Source organism: Colletotrichum gloeosporioides (genome assembly GCF_011800055.1).
Source record: "Colletotrichum gloeosporioides strain Lc1 chromosome Unknown consensus_110, whole genome shotgun sequence".
NCBI lineage: Eukaryota > Fungi > Ascomycota > Sordariomycetes > Glomerellales > Glomerellaceae > Colletotrichum > Colletotrichum gloeosporioides.
The window spans coordinates 198,101-222,090 of NW_025544755.1; the positions used below are offsets into that span (position 1 = coordinate 198,101).

The 23,990-nt window shown below is 53.0% G+C and overlaps 2 protein-coding genes across 2 annotated transcripts; both read left to right on the forward strand.

Moving 5' to 3' along the window:
* Nucleotides 1-4,152: 4,152 nt before the first annotated feature.
* On the forward strand, nucleotides 4,153-18,966 carry GCG54_00011709 (Hydroxamate-type ferrichrome siderophore peptide synthetase; the record flags this gene model as incomplete). Its single annotated transcript, XM_045411606.1, has 5 exons — nucleotides 4,153-5,138; nucleotides 5,186-8,280; nucleotides 8,332-17,074; nucleotides 17,123-18,779; nucleotides 18,832-18,966. 5 exons carry the CDS (start codon nucleotides 4,153-4,155, stop codon nucleotides 18,964-18,966), a joined length of 14,616 nt encoding a protein of 4,871 aa, XP_045256843.1.
* Nucleotides 18,967-21,885: 2,919 nt separating this feature from the next.
* On the forward strand, nucleotides 21,886-23,988 carry GCG54_00011710 (Extracellular metalloproteinase mep; the record flags this gene model as incomplete). The annotated part of the gene is made up of 3 exons (XM_045411607.1): nucleotides 21,886-22,329; nucleotides 22,384-23,750; nucleotides 23,802-23,988. 3 exons carry the CDS (start codon nucleotides 21,886-21,888, stop codon nucleotides 23,986-23,988), a joined length of 1,998 nt encoding a protein of 665 aa, XP_045256844.1.
* Nucleotides 23,989-23,990: the final 2 nt, after the last annotated feature.

Sequence of the window (23,990 nt, forward strand, 5' to 3'; positions counted from 1 at the left end):
AGATGGATGGAATCAGCGATGGAGGTGCTAAGAGAGGTGGCCGTGCCGAATTGGAGCAGGTTATCTGATGATCTGATTATCTAAATCTGATAAGATCCGGGTCTAATTAGGTAAGGCGTACGTACCTGCTGTATTGGGCCCAGCAGCGATGCCACGATGGCCCTAGCACACCTGGGCTCATGCCTGGCAGACGCCCCCTGCCTGCTACGACCAAGCAACTTTAGCGCCCAAGCCCACTGCACATCCACTGACGATCATCCACCGGGCACCTCAAGTCTCTTCCAGCAGTCACAGCAAAGGCAGGGGCACATGAAGAAAAATTCGACAGACACCTGCCCTGCCTGAGGTGCCTGCCTGCCTTCACAGTGTTCTCACAGAAATAGGTAACCACGCCTGGCACCTACGGATACCTCCTGCCTCCTGCCTCCTGCCTCCTGCCTCCCCATACCTGAGGTAGGCATCATATTCCATGAGGCAGGTACTGTGAAGCAGGTACCTGCCTTCCTCGCACCAAACGACGCAGCGACAGGGAAGGTGGAAAATTTCTTCACTTCGATTCCCACCCACCACGACGCACCTCGACCTCTACGCAGTGCGAATACCTCCTCTTCGTCCTCCAATGTACATCCCCTGCCCAACCTCATGCTCATCCATGTCGTTCCCCCTTCTCCAGCCAAGAATCCTCGTGGATTCCCCTCTTTCTCCCTCGCTGTCACCCACCTCACCTCGCCTCACATCGCCGTCCACACCCTCTCCTGTGGTCCTCGAGACCCTCAGAACTGAACAAGTACCTGCTTCGTCTGCACAACCACACCCAGGCCTCCAAGCCCGCGATGACCTTCCGTCTGGTCTCTCGATCCAGTCCATGAACGGCGGAGCTCCAGTTGATCCATCCATCCATTATGCCCCATGATCATTGGCGCCATCCACCACCACCGACATCATCCAACCCTTCATTCCTTGGCTCGTCCATGGCCCATAGTCCACTCATTCGCAGCCATGCCACGCCGTCGCTGTACCTTCGACCACCGTGGAGGGGAACAGACAATGGAGTCTGAAGGCTACTGTTGGGCCTGTCCTCTAACCCGCAAGCAAGCCTCCACGCCCTGGGGAGCTCCCAGTTGCTGTCTGCCGGAATCCCAGCCTTTCAAACTCGACATCCCGAACATCGCAGCCATTGACCGCATTCTCTCGACGCCCTTACCTTGTCTCGCCCAGCTCCGGACGCGCACTCACCGCACCTGTGACTTTGGGCGCTTTTCATCAGCTCATCAGACGTTTCTTACGGATACAATTCCATCCAGTCGTTGACAATAGACGCCTTCAACTTTCAAGTACACGCAGAATCCACGCGGAATTACGTACTGCGTTCGACTCAGCTTGCCCCCACCTCTGGGCCACACACTCCACGCTGCTCGGGTCTGTCGACCACACCTCACCTTGCCCATCCCTCCATTGGACGGGCCGCAGAGGTGACGAGACCTGTGATTCTGTGACAGGTCCCCACGTCGTCTGGGCTCTGCAGAACTCCGATGGATGTTGCTCCAATGTCGCCCGCCGCACATCCATACGCAACCAGCCTCAGTTCTGCTACCGCCGAGCTCGCCTACGCGCGCACATGGAACCGTCCAACCCCAAAAGTCCATTCTTGAACGCCTCTAGCCTCGGCCGTACAGCCAAAGAGAACGCCGCACCATCCCACCGGCGCCGGGCTTACGGCGGATGCCACAATGTCTTCACACGCACGTTCATCAACATCTGGCTCAGGCAGGTGAGATGCATTTCCGCCTAGCCCACCATCTCTGCTCTTGGTCGGCCGAGGACGAACAAAGTACATACGTGATACATCTTCATCTCTTGCCTCGACATGTAAAGGGTGGGGAAGTGAGTGGTACCCCCCCAAAATCAAAGAGCTCCGCGGCGCGGCGCGGTACCATATCTTGGATGCCCTCCAAAGTCAAGTACCCGGAGAGTTTGCCGATTCCAGAAACCGTTGCCCGGCAGTCAGACGAGATCGGCCACCCGCCGCGAACACGGATGAGCACGATGCGGATCATGGCGTGGCATCTGGGGGAGAATGGCCTGTTCTGGATGCGCCGTCATATTTCACCATGCTGCAGAACCCCAGTATCTTGGGACTTTGCGCCTATTTCCGAAGCTGGAGACGCAATAACTACCCGTGGAGACTCTGGATTAAGCCTTGGAGATCGTGTGTCGCTCGCCGGAGACTGCCGCCAGGCGATTGTTGAAGAAAGTTTCCTGTCAAACACTCCAGCGGCTCGGGGCCGGCGACGTCGGGACACTTTGTGATCGGCCTTGGTACAAATACGGAAGGGGATGCATGTCCAGCGATCCAAATCCAACAACGGCTCCACGGTGCACAACAGCTGTCACTGTCAGGAGCGTCTCCCGGCCACAAGATCGGATAGGGCTGCCGGCCAACGGCATGCCATGCGATGTTTCTCGTCATGCGTTGCCTCACCCTACTTATGTCATGCGGGTTCGCCACGGAGCTGGTGCTGCTGCCGCCGCAACAGTTTGGTTCGGTTATGTTTCGTTTAATTTGCTTGACTCTTCTCACTGTTACTCTTTCATAGTTACACTGCACCCCACCTCCAAGTAGGACAAGATGCAGCACGAAAACACAACATACAAAGTCTGGGAAATCTTGTCCCTCCCGAGATGATCCAAGACGGACATCCTAGTTGCTAAAAAGGCTCTGAACGGCCCGTCGAAGCTTATCCCACAGCGGCGTCCGTCCCCCGATGGCGCGGCGCATTTTTTGCCAGTCATGACGCCATAAGCGCCGGATCTGCCCCTCAGGGCCCTGGATCCTCCCTTCGGTTGTTTTCTGGTAATGCCGCTCCGGGAGCATGGAGCATCTCTGTTTGGCCGGCCCCAGCCCGGTGTCCAACGCGTGTGGGATGTGTGATGGAATCCAATCCCACGAGACAAGTCACAAAACTAGGGGATAACCAATGCAGACCTAGATGGTACTACCTTGTTGATGGTACAGCGACTCAATCCAAGGCAAGAGTTTTAGTCGCCCAAGCCGCCAGCAGCTGACGCCGCGCCTCCCAGCCAGCAGACAGCAGCCGACAAGGCAAAGCAAGCCATCATCTGGCCAGCATTAGCTAGGTAGCTAATTAGCTACCTCACTCTCACCTCCAGTCAGCTTCCGCCGAGAGCGATCTCCCCCTTCTTCGGTCCTTTTTTTCTCTTCTATTGTTTTTTGCCCTTCTTGTACAGCTGCAAGCGCAACAGACAGCACCCAGTCATATTCACGCTGTTATTCCCGCCGTCTCTGCGGAGAGAGTACATACGCATAGTACCACCCCCGCGACTGCGTACCAAACTCTTCGACGGTAGCATCTGCAGCAGCAGATCACCAGCGAGCCCATATCTTCAACTTAGATTACAGCACGCCCATCATCACAGATTCCCCATACTTCACGCACGCACACGCGGGCGCTATCCATTACCTGCACCAAAGTACCACCTGTCAGACATACGCACAGGTCAACTGGGGCACATCGCACAGGGCCGAGCCGTCTTGGAACTAGCCGTCTTCTACCAACACGCCGTCATCACCCACGAATGAACGAGCTCATAATTCATCATCGACAACCAAAGCTTTGGCATCCCTTCTGCATTGCGCTGCAGAATCGCTGTATGCTTCCCGCCAGCTGAGTAATTGCTGCAATCTTACAGGCCCGGCAGCCCACAGCCGACCCCGTGTCAACCCCTCGCCTGCCCCCGTGGCATGTTGCCCAGCGCCCCAAATAAGCAAACACGCCGTTGCAGCCACCAGATCTGTGAATCATCATCCTTCTCATTGGTCGACCTCCTCCCCGGCGCGTGGTCTCTTTGACCTCCTTCTGCAGGTCCATCTTCATCTGGCCCCGGGCGCATTGACCGTTGTGCCTGTGCCTGTTTCCGTTGAAAAGAGGGCCCGACTAATACGTGAGTCCCTTTTTGTAATGTCTGGAGACTAATGCCAGAGCTCTGCTTGCTTCGCGTACAAGCACCCATCGGACCACTCTCGCCCTCCCTCGCGCAAGAAGGGCCTTCCCTGAATCACCTCACCAACTCTGGAATAGCATCATTTCTTCTCCAAGCCCCTCTGTCATCACCATCACCATTAGCATCACCATGAACGACAGTGAGCCTGAGCCCGAGCTCAAGCTCTCGATATTGAATCCTCACCCGCAGAGGGTCCCCGGGCCTCATCTTCTTCACGAGCTCGTGCATTTTTCTTCAGATGATTCCATTCCCGCAATACACTCCCTTGATGCCCAAGGACGAGAATCAACATGGTCCTATTCACAGCTCCATCGGTCTGCAGATGTGCTGGCAGCGCGCATATCTGCCGTCGCAAAAATTCGTCCCAAAGACGAGGAGTTCGTCGTGCCTCTGTTGGTTCCGCAATGTCCACAACTCTACATCTCGATGCTGGCCATCCTCAAAGCAGGGGGAGCTTTCTGTCCGTTAAATCTCGACGCGCCTCCGGAGCGAGTGAGGTTCATCCTCCAGGATGTTGCGGCCAAGGTGGTCATTGTCAGCCGCGAACTGGCAACCAAGATTCCTCAAGATGACCAAGAGAGGACCATTCTGATAGTGGACGAGGATGCGGTCGAAGATTCTCCCGTCCCCAAGATATCAGAGTCAGAAACAATACCCCAGCGTCTTGCATACGTTATGTACACATCTGGTTCCACTGGGACGCCCAAGGGTGTAGGAGTCTCTCACGAAGCAGCGACACAGAGTCTTTTGGCTCATAACAAACACATCCCGAGCTTCAGACGCTTTCTCCAGTTCGCATCACCGACTTTCGATGTTTCCGTTTTCGAAATCTTCTTCCCGCTCTTCCGTGGATGCACCCTAGTCACTTGCGACCGCGGCCGCATGCTCAACGACCTGCCCGACGTTATAAGAACTCTGCAAGTTGATGCCTGCGAACTGACTCCCACTGTCGCTGGCAGCCTGTTGCGACTGCGGCAAAACGCGCCTGGCTTGAGGTTGCTGTTGACGATCGGCGAGATGTTGACTGAAGCTGTTGTCAATGAGTTTGGTGGTAGTGAGGAGGCTGAGAGCATACTATGGGGCATGTACGGCCCGACAGAAGCGGCCATTCATTGGTAAGTCGCCGATCCGCAATACGCAGGCCAAGACTAACACCGTGCAGCACGCTCCGGCCGGAATATCCCACAACTTGCCCTGCCTCGAATATTGGTTTCCCTCTCAAATCTGTTTCATGCTTTGTTGCTGCCATTCCTGATGAAGGTACTCCTTACGAATTCAGGATCTTGCCGCTCGGCGAGACTGGTGAGCTTGTTGTCGGCGGCCACCAGCTTGCAAACGGCTATCTTAACAGACCCGAACAAACATCTGCTGCATTTCTTGATACCCCGTTTGGTCGTGTCTACCGCACAGGAGACAAGGCAAAGATGAACCCAGACGGGACGTTGGAGTGTCTTGGACGTATATCTGATGGCCAGGTGAAGCTTCGCGGGCAGCGCATTGAGCTCGGCGAAGTGGAACAAGCTGCCATGCGCGCAAGTGGATGCCATAGTGCCGTCGCGATGGTATTGGCTGGTATCCTGGTCGTATTCTGCGCCATGGATGATGATGCAAATTCCAACGACCATGTAGAAGACATCCTCGCTACTTGCGCCAAGTGGCTTCCATCCTTCATGGTTCCTGGAGATGTTATTCTCATGACCAGTTTCCCAAGGTTACCTTCAGGCAAGGTTGATCGGAAGTTGCTCAAAAGTGATTATGAGGTCGCCAAGATCTCACCACCCACGAGCTCGTCGGAGTTGACCGATCCTTTGCTGCGAGAAGTGGCAACAGCCATTTCGGACCTCCTCGGCTTTGAGGTCTCGCCATCGACACAACTGGGCTCTTCAGGTGTCGACTCTCTCATGACCATTAGACTGGCTTCGGCGCTGAGGGAGAAAGGGTTCAATGTGTCTGCAACGGATGTCCTCGAATCTAGGGATGTGTCCTCACTATGTTCTCGGCTGGCAGCATCATCAGACTCGACGGGAGATGCATCTGCAAAGTATTCGGAAATACCTATCAATCAGGTCTTAGAACAGCACCGGGATCTTGACTCAATACAGAGCGATATTGAAGCTGTCCATTGGTGCACACCACTGCAGAATGCAATGCTTGCGGAAACGGCGGTCAACTCTCAAGCCTACTGCAACTGGATCGAGCTCGAAATCCCAACTGGATCCACCACTCATGATGCGGAAAAGTGGATTCGCGATGTTGCGTCAGTCAACAGCATCTTTCGCTCTGGATTCATCCCTCTTGGCAGAGGTTTTGCGCAAGTCGTTTTCCATCGGCTGTCGGAGTCTTCCGTCACACATGTCGAGCAGCTCGATCGGAGTTTTTCCATCTCATCAGACAGGGAGTTTCTCCGTCCGCTTAGAGTTCAGATCTGCCAATCGGATTCCGACGATGGTGGTTCCATCTTGTTGCAGATCCACCATGCACTGTACGATGGGTGGTCCGCCGACATGCTTCTTGAAGATCTCTCAGCTCTAGCCCAGGGCAAACCGATTAAGTCGCATCCACAATTTCAAGATGTGGCCAACTTCTTCAGTGATCCCACCACGACACGGCAGCTTGACGACGCACGCAGTTTCTGGGCGGAAAACCTGCTTGGCTGGCAAAGACATAGCTTGCCACGCCTTATGGGCCGTCTTCCTGAAACGATAGAGGTTCTGACAACGAGACGAACTCTGGATATTTCACAAGTCGACTTGGATGAAGGGGCGAAACAATTACAATGCCATCCGCAGGTCTTCTTCCAAGCAGCTCTATCATGGCTTTGGGCTGGACTGCAGGGTCAACCTGACGTGGTCATCGGCTCCGTGTCTTCGGGTAGGACGATTCCAGTCACCAATGTTGAGCATATCATGGGACCTTGCATCTCATCGACCCCATTGCGAGTTGATTTGAGGGGGCTAAGTTCGATTGCCGATCTCATTCGAGCGATCCATGCCACTAACCGCCAGGTTTTGCAGCATGGCATCCTTCCACTGAACGAGATCAAGAAGTTGACTGGTCTGAGCCCTGGTGACTCGATCTATGATGTTCTCTTCGTTTACCAAGAATCTCTGTACAGTCAGAACCGCACCACTGGCCAAGTGCGGGAGGTCGCCCATCAGGATTTCCTGGAAACGGGTCTACTCGTCGAGGTTGAGCCAACTGCCAACGGTCCGAGCTGCCGTATCACCCACCATACCAATGCAATTTCGAGAGAGCACGCGAGTCTGCTGGTGCACCAGCTTGAGTCTGTGGTACTTCACCTTCTTCGAAATCCAAAGTCTCACATCAACACAATCAGCAACAACTCCTCCCCAGACCTGAGATCAATATTCAATGACGCCCCGTCAACTTTGAACGATGTGCCTGATCTGGCTTCCATTTTCGAGCGAGCAGCAGACCTCACACCGGATGCAATTGCGGTTCGCTTTGCCACGTTGCTCGAGGATGACGCGGTCGAGACCGTGTCTTACAGCGAGTTGAACGCTTCGGCAAATAAAATCGCTCACTGCTTGCAAGATTGTGGAGCCAAGGAGGGCGGTATCGTCGGCCTCGTTATGGAGAAGTCGATCCCGCTTTATGCCGCAATGCTGGGAATTTTGAAGGCTGGATGTGCATATCTCCCTCTCTTACCAAGTTCACCCGCCGAGAGAGTAAGAGGCATCTTGACGCAGGCAGATGTTACTGTATGTGTCGCTGACAGCGAAGTCTCGGCTGCTCTGACGGAGGTTACGAACTGTCACTTCATCGACGTCCGCAGAACCGACATGTCGATCATCTCCTCCGACAACCTCTCCATTCCACCCAATCCGTCACGGCCAGCCTATGTCATCTATACTTCTGGCACAACAGGCAAGCCAAAAGGTGTCGTCGTCACGCAGCTAAACATCGCGGGCAATCTTGACGTCCTCTCCCGCATCTATCCACACGCACCAACTTCGCGTTTACTACAAGCATGTTCTCAGGCGTTCGACGTGTCGGTTTTTGAAATTTTCTTCACTTGGAAGGTTGGCGCTTGTTTGTGCTCTGGCACCAATGATACCCTTTTCGAAGACCTGGAGCGGGCTATCCGCTTCTTTGGGTGCACGCATCTTAGCATGACTCCCACCGTTGCGTCTCTCGTAGACCCGCGCAACGTTCCGGGCGTAGAGTTTTTGGTTACGGCAGGCGAGCCGATGACAACAGTCGTCGCAAAGAAGTGGACGGGACATCTGTACCAGGGTGAGTTGAAACCGATTTTCAAGACCGCTTTCGGAGGCTAATACTTTCCAGGATATGGCCCAGCTGAAACGACCAACATCTGTACTGTCAAGAAGATGAAGCCAGGTGACTTCATAGACCACCTCGGATTTTCGTTTGAGAATACCTCAACAATAGTCCTGAGCTCTGAAAGTCTGGATCCCCTGCCTATAGCGTTTGCGGGTGAATTGTGTTTTGGAGGTGACCAAGTGGCGGCGGGATACTTGGGCATGCCAGAACTCACCAATTCGAAGTTCGTCAACCACCCCCAATTAGGCCGGATCTACCGATCTGGAGACATGGGCCGTATGCTTCCTGACGGCTCGCTCATGGTACTGGGCCGTATGGACGATCAATTAAAGCTGCGCGGTCAACGTATCGACACAGGCGAAATCAGCAGCATTCTCACCACTTCTGGTCTTGCAACCTCCAGCGCGGCTGTCATCGTCAGCCGCAATAACTCGCCCGCTACGCAACTTGCCGTTTTCTACGTTCCTACAGACAACGGCAATTCTGAGCACATGATGTTGCCAATTGATGACAGACTGGCTAAAGCCAACCGCACCCTTTTTGGACTTCTGCGGTCTCAGTTGCCGACCTACATGGTTCCTACCTATCTCTTCCCTATTAGCTCCATCCCCCTCACGTCAAGTGGAAAGATCGATAGAGCTGCAATGCAAGCCTCATTTCGCGAGTTCTCTCGTGAGCACTTGGACCTAGCTGCTGGCTCCAACGAGGAGCATGACGACGAAAACGCTTGGTCTGACCAGGAAAAGACCATTGCGCTTGTTCTTTCGCAAGACTTGAGCATTCCGTTGGAAGACATCACGCGCTGGCAGCCGTTTGCTGCGGTGGGCCTGGACTCTATCTCGGCCATCTCCCTGGCGAGGGCTTTGCGGGGTTCGTTCTCGGCCAAGATTCCCGTGTCTTTGATCTTGCGGTGCGGAAGTGTCGCTCGTCTGGCACAAGAAATTTCGACTCAGCAGACAGAAGACGAAACTCAAAGCATGAATGCATCAGCTTCTATGTTTCCCGATGAGTATGTCGAGGCTATCAAAGAAGACTTTGCCAAGGAAGGGCAAGAGGTTTCCACCGTGTTGCCTTGCACTCCACTCCAAGAAGCCATGCTGTCTTCAACAGCTGGCTCGTCCTACTCCAACCAGCTCATTTTCAAATTGAGAATCCCCGAGTCAGATATGAAGGGGTACTGGGAGGAGATGTGCCAACGCCATACTATTCTCCGCACTTGCTTCATCACCACAACAGAATCTCGAAGAGCCGTCGCGCAAGTTGTGCTTAGCTCGTGGACAATGCCTTGGCACAATATAGAAGCAGAAAGCTTACGAGATGGAGCCGAAAATCACACGAGGAACCTTTCTAGTTGTTTGAACTCGAAGATTCCCCCTGTTTCTCTCGCGGTAATCAAGTCTGAGAGCCTGAGCCACCTCTCATTCGTCTGTCATCATGCACTCTACGATGGCGTGGCAATCGACGTTCTCCTCACGGAAATCGAGCAGCTAGCCAGTGGAAAGCCGCTACAACCACCTGTTGACTACCTTCCTGTCCTTCACGAAATTATCGGTTCTCCGGACGGAAGCAATTCCTTCTGGAAGACACAATTTGATGGGTTCAAGTCTGCACAACACCAACTCTCCGTCAGGTCTGCTGAGACAATTGAGAGACAGGGGCCCTTGGTGGTCACAAACCTGCTCGAAACTTCTCTCAGCGACCTCCAATCAGTCTCCAAGGCTACGGGAGTTTCAACATTATCATTCTTCCAGACTGTATGGTCTGTATTCTTGAGCATTGTCTATAACGAAACAGACGTATGCTTTGGCAATGTCATGAGTGGAAGGGCATTGAGTCACGAAGGCATTGATCGGTTGGTTGCGCCTTGCTTCAATACCTTACCCATTCGGATCGAGCTTCCAGCGTCGGCCCAATTTGTCACGATGCTCAGGAAATTCCAAAATCTCAACCCTCGCCTTCTGGAACGACAATTCACGCCTCTGCGCTCCGTTCAGAATCAGGTTACCAAAAGTGGAATGCAGCTCTTTGACTCTCTCCTTCTCATGCAGCAGCCTCGCTCGGAACGCGATGCATCTGTCTGGGAGGTGGTTGAAGATAATGGAGCCATGGACGTGCCTCTGGTCTGTGAAATTACTCCAGAACCCCGCAGTGACTCTATATCCATCAAGCTCCACTGCAACAGCGAGCTCATGACAACAGAGGCCCTAACGAGCTTGCTTCGCGTCTTTCTGCATTTAGTTGCGAAGGCAGCCAAGCATCCCGCTTCCAGCGTCCCTTCCCGAGAAAATCTCCCCATAGACATTCAGGAGTTGTTAGAGAGCATTGTTGTCGATAAGACCGTAGACGAGGACGAACCAGAATCCGAGCAGAGTCAAAACGTATCAGAAGACAAGGAATGGAACGACTCCGAGAAGCAGATACGATCTGTCTTGGCCAAACTGTCAAAGACTTCAGTCTCCCAGATCAGCAGACACACTTCAATTTTCCAACTTGGTTTGGACAGCATCAACGCCGTACAGCTTGCCGCAATGCTGCGAGACCAAGGTCTGCAGCTTTCTGCCTTGGATGTCATTGGGTTCCCTACCTGCGCTAAAATGGCGGCCCGCCTCGGACAATCTGCTAAGCAAGATGTTACGCTATATGATTTTGCCAAGTTCGAGCGAGAGATCGGAAATATCTCCCTTGACGACGGTATTGAGAAAGTTTTACCTTGCACGCCATTGCAATGCGCCATGCTTAGCAACTTCATCCAGTCAGGAGGCAAAGATTACCTGAATTACATGTCTTTTGCACTCAACGATGACGTTTCCCTTGATAAGGCTCGCGCGGCATGGGAATCTCTCTTCGAGCACCACCAAATGCTAAGAACCGGTTTCTTGCCAACACAACACCGCAATGCTTCGTTTGCAATGCTGCAATATTCCGCTCGTGGCACGAGCTTGCCGTTGGCGGTTCACGACAATGAGACAGAATCTTTCAACGTCACGAAATGGAAGTTGGATATCGCTCACGCCGTCCTCCAAACTCTGGAAAACCCACCGTGGGCGGTTGCACTTGACTGTCTCGACTCAGGCATCAACATGCATATCTTCATGCATCACGCACTCTACGACGCGTTCTCTCTTCAGCTAATCTTGCGAGATTTGGCTATTCTCCTCCAGGGCGGTCGTCCTAGCCAGCATCCACCAATCGACCGTGCTCTCTCCAATATCATGGCAGGCTCTGCAAAGGAGGATTCTGAAGAATTCTGGAAGAAAAAGTCGTCTGAGGTGGTAGTCAATCGATTTCCTACCCTCACTCCGCTATCCGAGGCATCTCCAGAACTTACCTCAAGTTCCAAGTCTGCCAGCATTAGTCTCGAGATTCTCACCGAAAAGGCAAGGCAAGCTGATGTGTCAATTCAAACCATACTGGAAGCAGCTTGGACTCGTGTTCTCTCTGCTTATCTCGGCGAAGAGGATGTCGTCTTCGGAGTGGTCTTGTCTGGCCGTATCGACGATGAGACAGAGGGTCTTGTATTTCCCTGCATCAACACCGTTCCTGTTATTGCACACAACAAGTCTTCCAACTCCGAGCTCCTGCAGCAAATGCTGGGGTACCACAACGAGCTATTGAAGCACCAGAATACACCCCTCGCCCAAATCCAGCGCTGGCTTGGTCACCAAAATGCCCAAGTCTTCGACACCCTTCTTGTGTATCAGCGGATACCTGAAGATGGTGCGTTGGATTTCCCTTGGAAGACAGTCAGTGATGAGGGCAATCTCGACTACCCTCTGTCCCTTGAAATTGAGCCCTTGGCCGGTGGTGAGATCCAACTTCGCGTTACCCATCGCACCGACGTTCTCCCTGCAGTCCAAGCTCGTCACTTAGTAGACCAGTTCGATGCCATCTTACAGCATCTTGCTCAGAATCCTACTGGAACTGAGGACGACTTGTGGGTTCATAATCCCTCAGTATTCTCCATTCTACCACCTCAGGAGCCGGACATTCCGTCTGAAGAGCAGTTCTTGCACCAATTCGTCGAGAGCAAGGCACGCACGCATCCAGACAAGGTCGCTTTGGAGTTTGTTACCGGGTTCCACGGGGAAACACCGATTTCTAAGCAGTGGTCCTTCAAAGAACTCAACGAGAAAGGCAATCAAGTCGCCAACCTTCTCTCACAGCACTCCAAAGTTGGGCATACGATCGCGATCCATTTTGACAAGTGCCCCGAGGCTTGCTTCTCCATTCTCGGCATTCTCAAGTCTGGCTGCGCTTTCCTAGCACTAGATCCATCCGCGCCAAAGGCGAGAAAAGAGTTCATACTCAAGGATTCCGGGGCTCTTGCGCTGCTCACCAACAATGATATCGATTTTGTTGTTGATCAGCCAATTCACCACATCGAGGATTCAGTGCTCGATACTGCCTCTAAGGAGTTCTCCAGTCCGGATTCCCTCAGCATTCAGGACAACTCCTATTGTTTATATACTTCTGGTACCACTGGAACGCCAAAGGGGTGCGAAATCACGCACGAGAATGCTGTTCAGGCCATGAAAGCATTTCAGAGGCTGTTTGAGGGTCATTGGGATGAGACCTCCAAGTGGCTTCAATTTGCTTCTTTCCACTTTGACGTGTCAGTCCTTGAGCAATATTGGAGTTGGTCTGTTGGTATGACTCTAGTTGGAGCCCCGCGAGATCTCATTCTCGATGACCTTGCCGGTACAATCCGAAACCTGGCAATCACCCACATTGATCTGACGCCAAGTTTGGCTCGCCTGCTTGACCCGGCGGAAGTGCCGAGCCTATCTAGGGGTGTTTTTATCACCGGTGGAGAGGCTCTAAAGCAGGAGATTCTCGACGTATGGGGACCCGTTGGCGTGATCTACAACGCTTACGGCCCAACTGAGGCCACAATTGGCGTCACCATGTACCAAAGAGTCCCCCACAACGGTCGCGCTTCCAACATTGGAAAGCAGTTTGACAATGTTGGTTCATATGTTCTCAAACCTGGAACTGACATTCCAGTCATGAAGGGTGCTGTCGGCGAGCTTTGCGTTTCTGGAAAGCTCGTCGGTAAGGGATACCTGAACCGCCCAGAGCTAACCCAGGAACGTTTCCCAGTCCTGAAAGGCTTCAACGAGCGCGTGTACCGCACCGGTGATCTCGTCAGATTACTTCATGATGGATGCTTCGACTTCCTGGGTCGTGCTGACGACCAGGTCAAGCTGCGCGGGCAACGTTTGGAAATCGGCGAAATCAACCACTCCATCCGCACCCGAGTTAGCGAAGTCAGCGACGTTGCCACTCTAGTCACCAAGCACGGCAGTCTGGACAAAGACATGTTGGTGTCCTTCGTCAGCCATAAGTCAACAGCTAATTCCAAGGCGGAGCTGCAAGTGCTCAACGAACCCACGACGGCCGCTCTTGTTCGGTCTGTTCAGAAGGCCTGCAGAGACACACTTCCCGGCTACATGGTTCCTTCGTACATCTTCCAAGTTCCCCGCATTCCCCTTTCTCCGAACAACAAAGCAGACATCAAGCAGCTTAATCAGCTTTTCAGAACTTTGACTCCAGAGACGTTGGTTCAGTTGTCACCATCCTCGAGGACAACTTCAGAGCCAACCAATGAGGTGCAGCGGCAAATCGTATCAACAGTACAGGAGTTCCTCGGCGACGACACTCCAGTCTCGCTGTCATGTAACATCTTCGATCTTGGGGTTGACTCAATTTCAGCTCTCCGACTCTCCAGACTGATGCGTAAGAATGGTTTGTCAGGCGCGGCGCCCAGGGTCATTTTGAGAAATCCCACTCTCGGCGATCTCGCTGAAGTCCTTCAGCAGACCAATTCAGCAAGTGAGGGCAGCGGAGTTCACGAGGCACGCCAGCTCATCCAGGCATTTGGCCACCGATACAGATCTCTAGCCGTGCAAGAGCTTTCTCTCCCAAGTGATGGGGACATTGAGTACGTTGCGCCGTGCACACCGCTGCAAGAGGGCATGCTCTCGAGATTCATGTCCGATCAAGACGAGGGCGCCTACTTCACTGCTTTCCGGCTGAAGCTTTCATCCGAAATTTCCATTGAAAGGTTGAGGGTTGCGTGCGAGCAGCTTGTAAAATCCCATGCAATCCTGAGAACCAGTTTCATCCAAACGCCTGCCGGCTTTGCACAGGTTGCCCTCAAGTCTTCTGAGCTTTCTTGGAGAGACCTGAGAGTCCTTGAGCCTGCTGAAGTCGAGACACAACTGGCAAGCGCAATGCCAGCACTCATCCACAAGAACAGCCGATGTGTTTCCGATCCTCTGGAACTGATCGTAGCTCGAGTGGGCGAGGAGACAATTTTAGTTGTTCACATCTTCCACGCGCTGTACGACGGCGTGACATTTGAGACAATGCTCCGTTGGGTTTCCGATGAGTATTCGCAGAAAGAACACCAACCAGCCCCCTCGTTTTTGGATACCCTTGCACACGGACCGCTCGCAAATTACGATTCCAGCCGCCAATTCTGGACCGAACACCTCAGCAACTGCCTTTTTGACACTATTCCAAGACTTCAGGGTGGTGATCCCTCGAGCATAATCACAAGGACGAAAACTTACTCGGCCCGCAACCTTGAAACGTTACGCAGATCGCTGAATGTCACACTTCAGTCAGTTGTTCTTGCCCTGTGGACATCTGTTTTCAAAAAGCATTTCCCCATCAATGCCGCGACCGGCGTAATTGTGTCTGGCCGGTCTATTGACATGGACCAAATTGAAAACACCATCGGTCCTTTGTTCAACACGCTGCTCTTCTACGCTGGCCTCAAGGAGGGGGACACTTGGCTATCTCTGATCCAAAAGTGTCATGAGTTTAGCACGGCAGTCTTACAGTTCCAGCACGTGCCGCTGCGGAACATTCAAAAGTGGTGCACTAAGTCCAGAGGTCGGCCCAGCTTTGAAAATCTCTTCGTTTTCCAAGTTGAACAAGCTCGTTCGGCGGAGCCCTCAGGCATGTGGTCCATTATGGACGACTACAGCGTCTCTGACAATCCCCTCGCCTTTGAAGCGTCGTCAACCCCCGATGGTCAACTCCGAGTCCAGATTGTGGCACACGGAGATGTTGCTGACGAGGCTATGATGAACTCTCTCTTTGAGGAGATTGATGAGGCGATGGTAGATGTCACCTCTCGCGCAACCTACTCTCTGCCTGTCAGTGCCAATGTCTCTCGTGATGCTTCGACTGCCGCATCGCCCCGCACCCCGTTGACTTCACGACCCGAGTCCATTGACGGCGACTTCAAGGACCACGAGCTTAACCTGAACATCTCAGACTTTGAGTGGACACCCGCCGCTTTGGTGCTGAGGAAAGAGATTGCTGCTCTCTCAGGTGCTTCTGAGGAAAGTATCATAGAGAACATGGCCCTTCTGGAATTGGGCTTGGACAGCATCGACCTTGTGAAACTATCTGCAAGGCTCAAGCACTCCGGTCACAATCTCACATTGTCTCAACTCATGAAGTCGCAAACCATCGCCGTCATGTCTTCTATTATCAATCGTAACAAGCCTGTCTCGGAAGACTCAAATCAGCAATCAAACTACGACGACCTTAAGGCAAAGCTGTGGGAGGCCGTGGAGTCCACTAATTTCGAAATGCAACAAGTCGAGGCCGTCTTGCCTCCCACACCATTGCAAGAGTCCATGATTGCCGACATGTTGCAATCGGACTTCGAGCAGTACTTCAATCACGACGTCCTAGAGTTGGCCAGCGGTGCTGATGTCGATAAGTTCGAGCAAGCTTGGCAACAGGTCGTTCAGAGATCGCCTATCCTGCGAACTGTGTTTGTGCAGATCGAGGACCCTTCTGTTGATCAAACTTTTGCCCAAGTAATCTCGAAGTCCAGTCATGTGTTGGTCAACAAGCTTCAGACAGGTGATGTGACTGAAGTGCAGAGCATTGTCGATAAGCATAAGCGTAATGCTCGCGAAGCTCAAGGGCATTCGAATCTTCTGCAGCTGTCTGTCATTCCAGGAGATAACAAGTCTCTTGTCGTCTTGTCGATTTCGCATGCCCTTTACGATGGATGGTCTCTGGCTTTGCTTCATCAAGACGTTGCTGCAGCATACCAAGGCCAGCTTTCCGATCGACCGCAGACTGAGCAATTCCTTCAAAGCTTGGTCCAGACGCCGACAGATCAATCCAGAAAGTTCTGGTCGCAGTACCTCGCCAACACACGGCCATCACTGCTTTCTGAAAGGCAGCTCTCGGCTACATCACCGGGTGACCACACCTACCGGACGGAGGCTGTCTCAAGTACTGGACTTGACCGCGTGACAGACTTCTGCAAACGGCACGCTGTCAGCCTGCAAGTTCTCGGCCAGGCTTGCTGGGCATCAACTCTTGCGACACTTCTCCAGACTCTCGAAGTTAGCTTCGGTGTCGTCCTCGCAGGGCGCGACTCGGAACCAGCCCAAGCCCTCATGTTCCCGACGATGAACACTGTGGCTGTACGCTGCGTTCTTCACGGCTCTGCCACCAACTTCCTTCGCTACCTTCAAGAAACCATGGGCGACATCGTCGAGTTCCAGAATTACCCCCTGAGAAAGGCACAGGCCATCGCTGGAGGGCGACTCTTCAATACGCTTTTCATTCTGCAGAAGAACCCCGAGTCTGGACCTGAAAACCCTCTGATGAAATCAGTCCAAGGCTCCTCTGCGACCGAGTTTGCCGTCTGCGCGGAGCTGGAAGCTACGTCAAAGAATCTCATCTGGCGCATTGCCGGGCAAAATGCGTATGTGTCCGAGACGATGACCAACCAATTACTCCATCATCTCGACAGGGCGCTGCAGTACATCATCAGCAACCCCGAGGAGAACCTACTTCGCTTTGAGGACGACAATGTTTCCATATGCCAGCTTCCCTCATTCCAGGCGAGGAAGGCGCCTGCTGATTCTTCTACGAAAATCACCAAATCGGACGAAGCCACAGAGTGGACGGGTACAGAGAAGCTCCTGCGCCGGGTGCTCTCACAAGCTGCAGGGGTCGAAGAGAGCTCAATCAGCAAGAGCCATACACTCTACAACCTAGGCCTAGATTCGATCAGCGCCATCAAGGTCTCTGCGCTCCTTCGCAAGGAAGGATTGAACCTTGGCGTAAAGGCCCTGTTGACATCGACCTCAATTCAATCTATGGCTCAGCAGGCTCAGTCAAGCACCTCCACTGAGATGCAGCAATCCCCAGACACCCCTTCTGCTGGGTTTGAACTCCCAAGCACAATCGATAGTGAAGCCCTGCTTACCAGTGCTGGTATTGCCGAGTCTCAGGTGCTAGCAATCCTGCCTCCTCTGCCAATGCAAGTCTACATGATGTCAGCATGGCAGAACTCCGAGGGCCGAGTCTTCTACCCAGAGTTCTCCTACCGTGTTCAAGGGTCTGTGACGGTCGATCAACTGCAAGGGGCATGGTCCGCTGTCGTTGAGTCAGAGCCGATTCTCCGGACATGTCTCGTTGCCACAGGTCAGAGGTCGCTACCTTTCGTGCAGATTGTTCTCCGTCCCGATGCCGATGGACCTCACAAGCACATCGCCATGCAAGGAGAGGCCCCTACTCCAGAGTCTCACACGGAATCGTGCTGGCCCCAGGTACACCTTTCCGCAAAGCAAGAGGATGATAAATCTTGGCTGCTTCAACTGAAACTTCAACACTCACTTTACGATGGATTCAGTCTACCAGCACTCATGCAACACCTTCTATCCACGATTCAAGGACAAGACTCCAAGAAGGTCATGGAGCTGGACTTGTGGAGGTCGTTCCTTGGTGCTCACCATCACCACGAGGTGAAAGACGACAATAGGAAGTTTTGGACGGAATACTTTGAAGGCATCATTCCCGCCACGTCATCTAAGCTCGACGACACGACCAAATCGTTGGAGCGAGTGGCACTCCTTCAACGCTCTGCTATTTCTGGTATCGCAAACCTACAAGGCTCATGCTCCCAGGCCGGCGTGGGTCTTCCTGCCCTCTTTTTCGCCGCGGCTGCCAAGACTCTCCAAAAGTCGAAAATTCTCTCGTCGTCCTTGAACACCAAAGAGGTCATATTCGGTATCTACTACGCTAACCGATCCCTCGCCGATAATCTGCAACCGACGTTTCCCACGCTCAACTTGGTTCCTCTCAAGGTCCGGGTCGATGAGACTTCCAGTATCATCACCATCGCTCAGCGAGTGCAACAAGACTTGCATCTCATCTCATCACACTCAACCGTGGGGTTGTGGGAGATTAAGGACTGGACTGGGCTAGAAATTGACTGCTTCGTCAATTTCCTTCATCTCGGCGACGACGACAAGGAGATCCTCCAGGCAGGAGATGTCTCGTTCGAGCTCGTTTCGAATGGAGACGAGATTGAGGGCCTGACCAAGACGGATGGCAACTCAGGTCTATCATCGAGCGTCTCTGCTCGATGGTTAGTGGACAATGCAGTTCGAGACGCATTTCCAGTAAGTTCCTACGTGAATCAGTTCATAAGATGTCTTGCTAATATGATTATAGGACGCTGTGGATATCGAAGCGTCGATAAAGGAAGGCGCAATGGATATTGGAGTGTTTGGGTCAGCGGCTAAAGTGTCCCAGTCCTCCGCTGGCGAGCTTATCAGCGTGCTTAGTTGCATTTTGAAGGAGTTATGAGGATATTAGAATTTTCATGTTTGACAAGTTCAATTGTTATAGTTCATATTTCACATGTTTTCGTTTAATTTGGTATCCACCTAAGTACTTCCAACTCAATGATTGTGTCTTTCACCAAATATTTAGCCGCGGGGTGCACCATCGGTCAAGAGTAGATCGGCTTTTATGACCAGCGACACACGAAGATCACGGAGGCGTAGTGTGGAAAGCGGTCATGTCCAGTCCACAATTTGCTAAGAATGAAGGAGTGCACTCGAAAATGCTGGTAGAAGCTGTATGGGGCCAGTAGAAATCACAGTAGAAGAAGGCAATGGTATGTCGCCTGTATGATATGATGGAAATAGCTGAAGTAGTTGAGTACTTAAAGTGACAATAGTTCTTCATCGTTCCATTATCGAACCCGAAAACAAGCTGAAAGTGTATTGAGTGGGAATCTATGCTTTGTTTCCGTAAATGGCATGGATGGTTTCCTTAAGTTCTGAGGAGTCGATCTTTCTAACTAAGGCATAGGAAAGCGTGACGAATTTTGGCATCCGCGGATTCTTACTAGCCAACCCCGTCTGATTGCTTCGCTTTTAGTACTCTGATATTCTCATTTTTTCTTGTTTAGTGCATGCGATACTGTGAATGCCCAATCCAGCTTTTGCCTTGTTTCGAATACATTTCAATTGCGATGTTGATCAATGCTCTCAGATGGAACCCACAAACTGTGGGACTGACGACACAGAAGATGATGAAGCTACCTATGTATTCAGATCTGAACCAATTTAAAGAGCCCAAAGAATCAACAATACTCCATTTACCTATTTTGATTCTGAATTTGGAACACAAGTCTGACTGACGGGTGTTCAGAGATATCTGCATTCTGTGCTTGGGAACCAATTTCAGTTCACATTGGGAGTCTGATACCTTTGAAGGGTTGGAGGTCGTCTAACTTTACAAAAATGGTGCACATATGACCATGCACTCATATAGTCTCTGATTAACATGAAACAATTCGCCTCAAAATCTCAGACCCAGACCGACTTAGTTTTATCAACATGGTTCACAAATGTATTGAGACATGAATATGGACGTGATTGGTTTTAAAATTGTTTGGCGCAAGAAGAATGGCCTCAACTACGCAGTCAGTGGTTCTGACATTTCAGATTGCAACAAAGAACTTGGCGAATGGCTCTTGATCTCGCCATCGGACTAGTCATTTTCTAAAAGCCTACCTATAGCCGAGGCTGACCATATTGTTGGTGTTCTGGGAGCACAAGCCTGGAAAGATTCTGGGCAGTGGCTATGGCGAATTCGGATATCAAGCCCAGATCGATAAGGTCGTCCCATCGTGCCGGCGGGCGATCCCGAATCAGGCAGGTGTGCGGCTCACTGCGCACAGGTCATCTGCCAAGACCATCACACGGGCATAGGGGGTCAGCCCGCCCCCGTATGATGTATCGTTACCCTTTCCCCCGAGCTTCGGAATGTTCCTTTCTTCTCCCGATGTCCTCTGAATCTGCACATCTGAGTGAGAGTCTGGGGAACATCAGGAAGGAGCGGGCTAGAGGGTTGGCGCGCGGCATTTCTTGACTTCGTTGGTGATCCCATGCTTCCGATGCCGCTTGCAAAAAGTCCTTGGTGCCTATGGGGGCCATAATCTGACCATAAATATCCATTTCTAGCAAGTGCAGAGAAGCGAAGGATGACCTCCTGCATCTGTGCCATTTGGCGAGTACGTTCCTGCATCGTGGCGCTGTTACTTGCCCGTATCCGAACACCTGCATTGCAACGCTGAGCTGACCAGAGAGGGCAGCTGAGTAAATTACAACGAGTTGAAAACATGCCTTGACAGCATCATCGATTGCGACCTGCTTAAAGCCAACCCAACCCCACTGCAACGCCCTGGTCGAGCGCTTGCAAAAGTTCAGAGTCCACATTCGCAGGACCTGCTGCTCAAGCTTATTTCTGTCGTGATTGCAAACTTCGGCCAGATGTTGCACCAGAGGCGGTGCTTCGCGCCAATGACTCGTCGGAGGCGATGAGACCCTGGAGAACTTCGGTCAGCAGCGCCGTCCAACTGCAGTTTAAGGTATCGATCCCGCTGTGGGCTCGGGGCGCTGTGGGGTCTTGTCTCCGAGATGATTTGCAGGCTTATTTTTACGTGATCGTTCCCTATCGCTTGCACAAGGCACGCGACCTTTGATAGCGGCTGTTGTCCTGCATAACATGAATCAGTTTATGTACTAGTTCAACGTTCTTTGAACCGACCTCGAAGTCTGTTCGGAATATCGAAGCCGTTCAAGAGTCTAAAATAAGCTTATTCTTTCCTTCCCTTTATTCCAACGGTTCGTCCAATGTTCAAGTATTCCAGAACGAATGTCCTCTTTCAGGCAATCGTAATCCCCCTGGACATTCTTACCTGGAGAACTCGGAGCATGCTGCTGCAGACTACCGAAAACCCCCATATCGCCAAGACACCACTGCCCACCAAGCCGTCGCCAAGACGCCAACAGCGCAAACGAAGCATTAATGCAACCCTCCCACCGCTTAATCTCAAGGGTGCAAGCAAACTACCTTCCCTCTTCTCTCTCGTATCGAAGCCGATAGACGCGAGCTTTGGCATTGGCGGATCACGCAAGCACATCCAAACGCGCTCGTCGTGCAGAATCATGACCCCGATATCGACATCAACTTCCCAAATGATGCCCCATTCATGATGGACGGGTTCATCCGTACGACCAAGGGAATTGCCGAAACCCCATATCGTGCCTGGTCAGGCTTCTTCACTGTGGGCTTGCTGCGACCGGGGGTCAGGCGGCATGTTGAACCGAAGAGGAAGCTCTTTGGCTGCAAAGCTGATGAGCTCGTGAACTGAAGCCTCGAGACATCAAAGCCTTTGGCGTATTTAAACATCATGGCGGTCCCCTCATTTTCATGTTCTTCAGGAGCTCAGCAGGCACTCTCAAGTCCCCGGCCCCCATTTCCCTCTTTCCACCTCGTTCGTTCCTCGTCGTCGCCGCCATGTACCGATCCATGAAGTATTTGGCCCTGCTCGGCCTCTTGGCTCCGGCCTACGCCCACCCTGCCCACGGCCACAAGTCGGCCCTCGCCCGCCGTGGCGTCGATATCGAGGCTTTCCGTCTGCCCCAGCTTGGTTCTTACACCAACGCCACGCTGACGGAATCGAACCCGCCTATCGCGCTCCTCAAGCGTGAGAGCTATGTTGACACGGCCACTGAGCTTGTCCAGAAGCTCGCGCCCAACGCGGAGTTCCGCGTTGTCAGTGACCACTATGTTGGAACCAACGGCATTGCCCACGTCAACTTCAAGCAGACTGCCCACGGTCTCGACATTGACAATGCCGACTTCAACGTCAACGTAAGTCAACTTCTGTTTTGCGATGAACGACCAGATAGACTGACATCATGATAGATCGGCAAGGATGGAAAGGTCTTCTCTTTCGGTAACAACTTCTTCTCCGGAGAGATCCCTGAGGCCAGCCCCCTCAACAAGCGCGACTTCAAGGACCCCGTTGCCGCTCTCAACGGCGCCAAGGATGTCCTCCAGCTTCCCGTCGAGTCCGCTGACGCTTCTGCCGAGGCGAAGGAGGGCAAGGAGATCTACACCATCAAGGGTACCTCCGGTGCCGTCTCTGACCCCGAGGCCAAGCTCGTCTACCTTGTCAAGGGCGACGGCTCCCTTGCCCTCACCTGGCGTGTCGAGACCGACATCACCGACAACTGGCTTCTGACCTACGTTGATGCCCAGTCCGGTGGTGAGGTCCACGGTGTCGTTGACTATGTCTCCGACCTTGCCAACTACCGCGTCTACCCCTGGGGAGTCAACGACCCCACTGAGGGTGACCGCGTCCTCGTCTCTGACCCTTGGGACATCGCTGCTTCCGAGTTTACCTGGCACAGCGACGGCCCGGGTTCCAACCACACCACCACCCGTGGCAACAACGGTATCGCTCAGTCCAACCCCAGCGGTGGCAGCACTTACCTGAACAACTACCGCCCCACCAGCTCGTCCCTCAACTTCGACTACGAGTACACCACCAGCCTGAGCACTCCCTCTGCTTACATCGATGCCTCCATCACTCAGCTGTTCTACACCGCCAACCACTACCACGACCTGCTCTATGAGCTCGGCTTCAACGAGGCGGCTGGTAACTTCGAGATCAACAACAACGGCCAGGGCGGCGCTGGCAACGACTTCGTCATTCTGAACGCCCAGGATGGCTCTGGTACCAACAACGCCAACTTCGCCACTCCTCCCGATGGCTCTCCCGGCCGTATGAGAATGTACCTGTGGACTCAGTCTACTCCTCGCCGTGACTGCAGCTTCGAGGCCGGTGTTGTCATCCACGAGTACACTCACGGTCTGTCCACTCGCCTGACTGGTGGCCCTGCCAACTCCAACTGCTTGAACGCTGTTGAATCCGGCGGTATGGGTGAGGGCTGGGGTGACTTCTTCGCTACTGCCATCCGCCTCAAGCCCACCGACACCCGTGCCACCGACTACCCCATGGGTGCCTGGGTCTACAACAACCCCGCCGGTATCCGTACCGTCCTCTACTCTACCTCCATGACCACCACTCCCAACACCTACTCCACCATCAACGGCATCACCTCCGTCCACCGCATCGGTGAGACCTGGGCTACTATCCTGTACGAGGTTCTCTGGAACCTTATCGACAAGTACGGCAAGAACGACGGCCCCCGCCCCGAGTTCAACAACGGCGTTCCCACCGACGGGAAGTACCTCACTCTCAAGCTCGTCATCGACGGCATGGCTCTGTATGTTCCCTTCCCTTCTTCTCCCTATAACAAAGCTAACATATCCCTCAGGCAACCCTGCTCCCCCAACTTCATCCAGGCTCGTGACGCCATCCTCGACGCCGACACTGCTCTCACCGGTGGTGCCAACCAGTGCGAGCTCTGGACCGCCTTTGCCAAGCGTGGTCTGGGATCCAACGCTGTCTACAGCTCTTCCAGCCGCCGCGACGGCTTCACCATCCCCTCCGGTGTCTGCTAAAC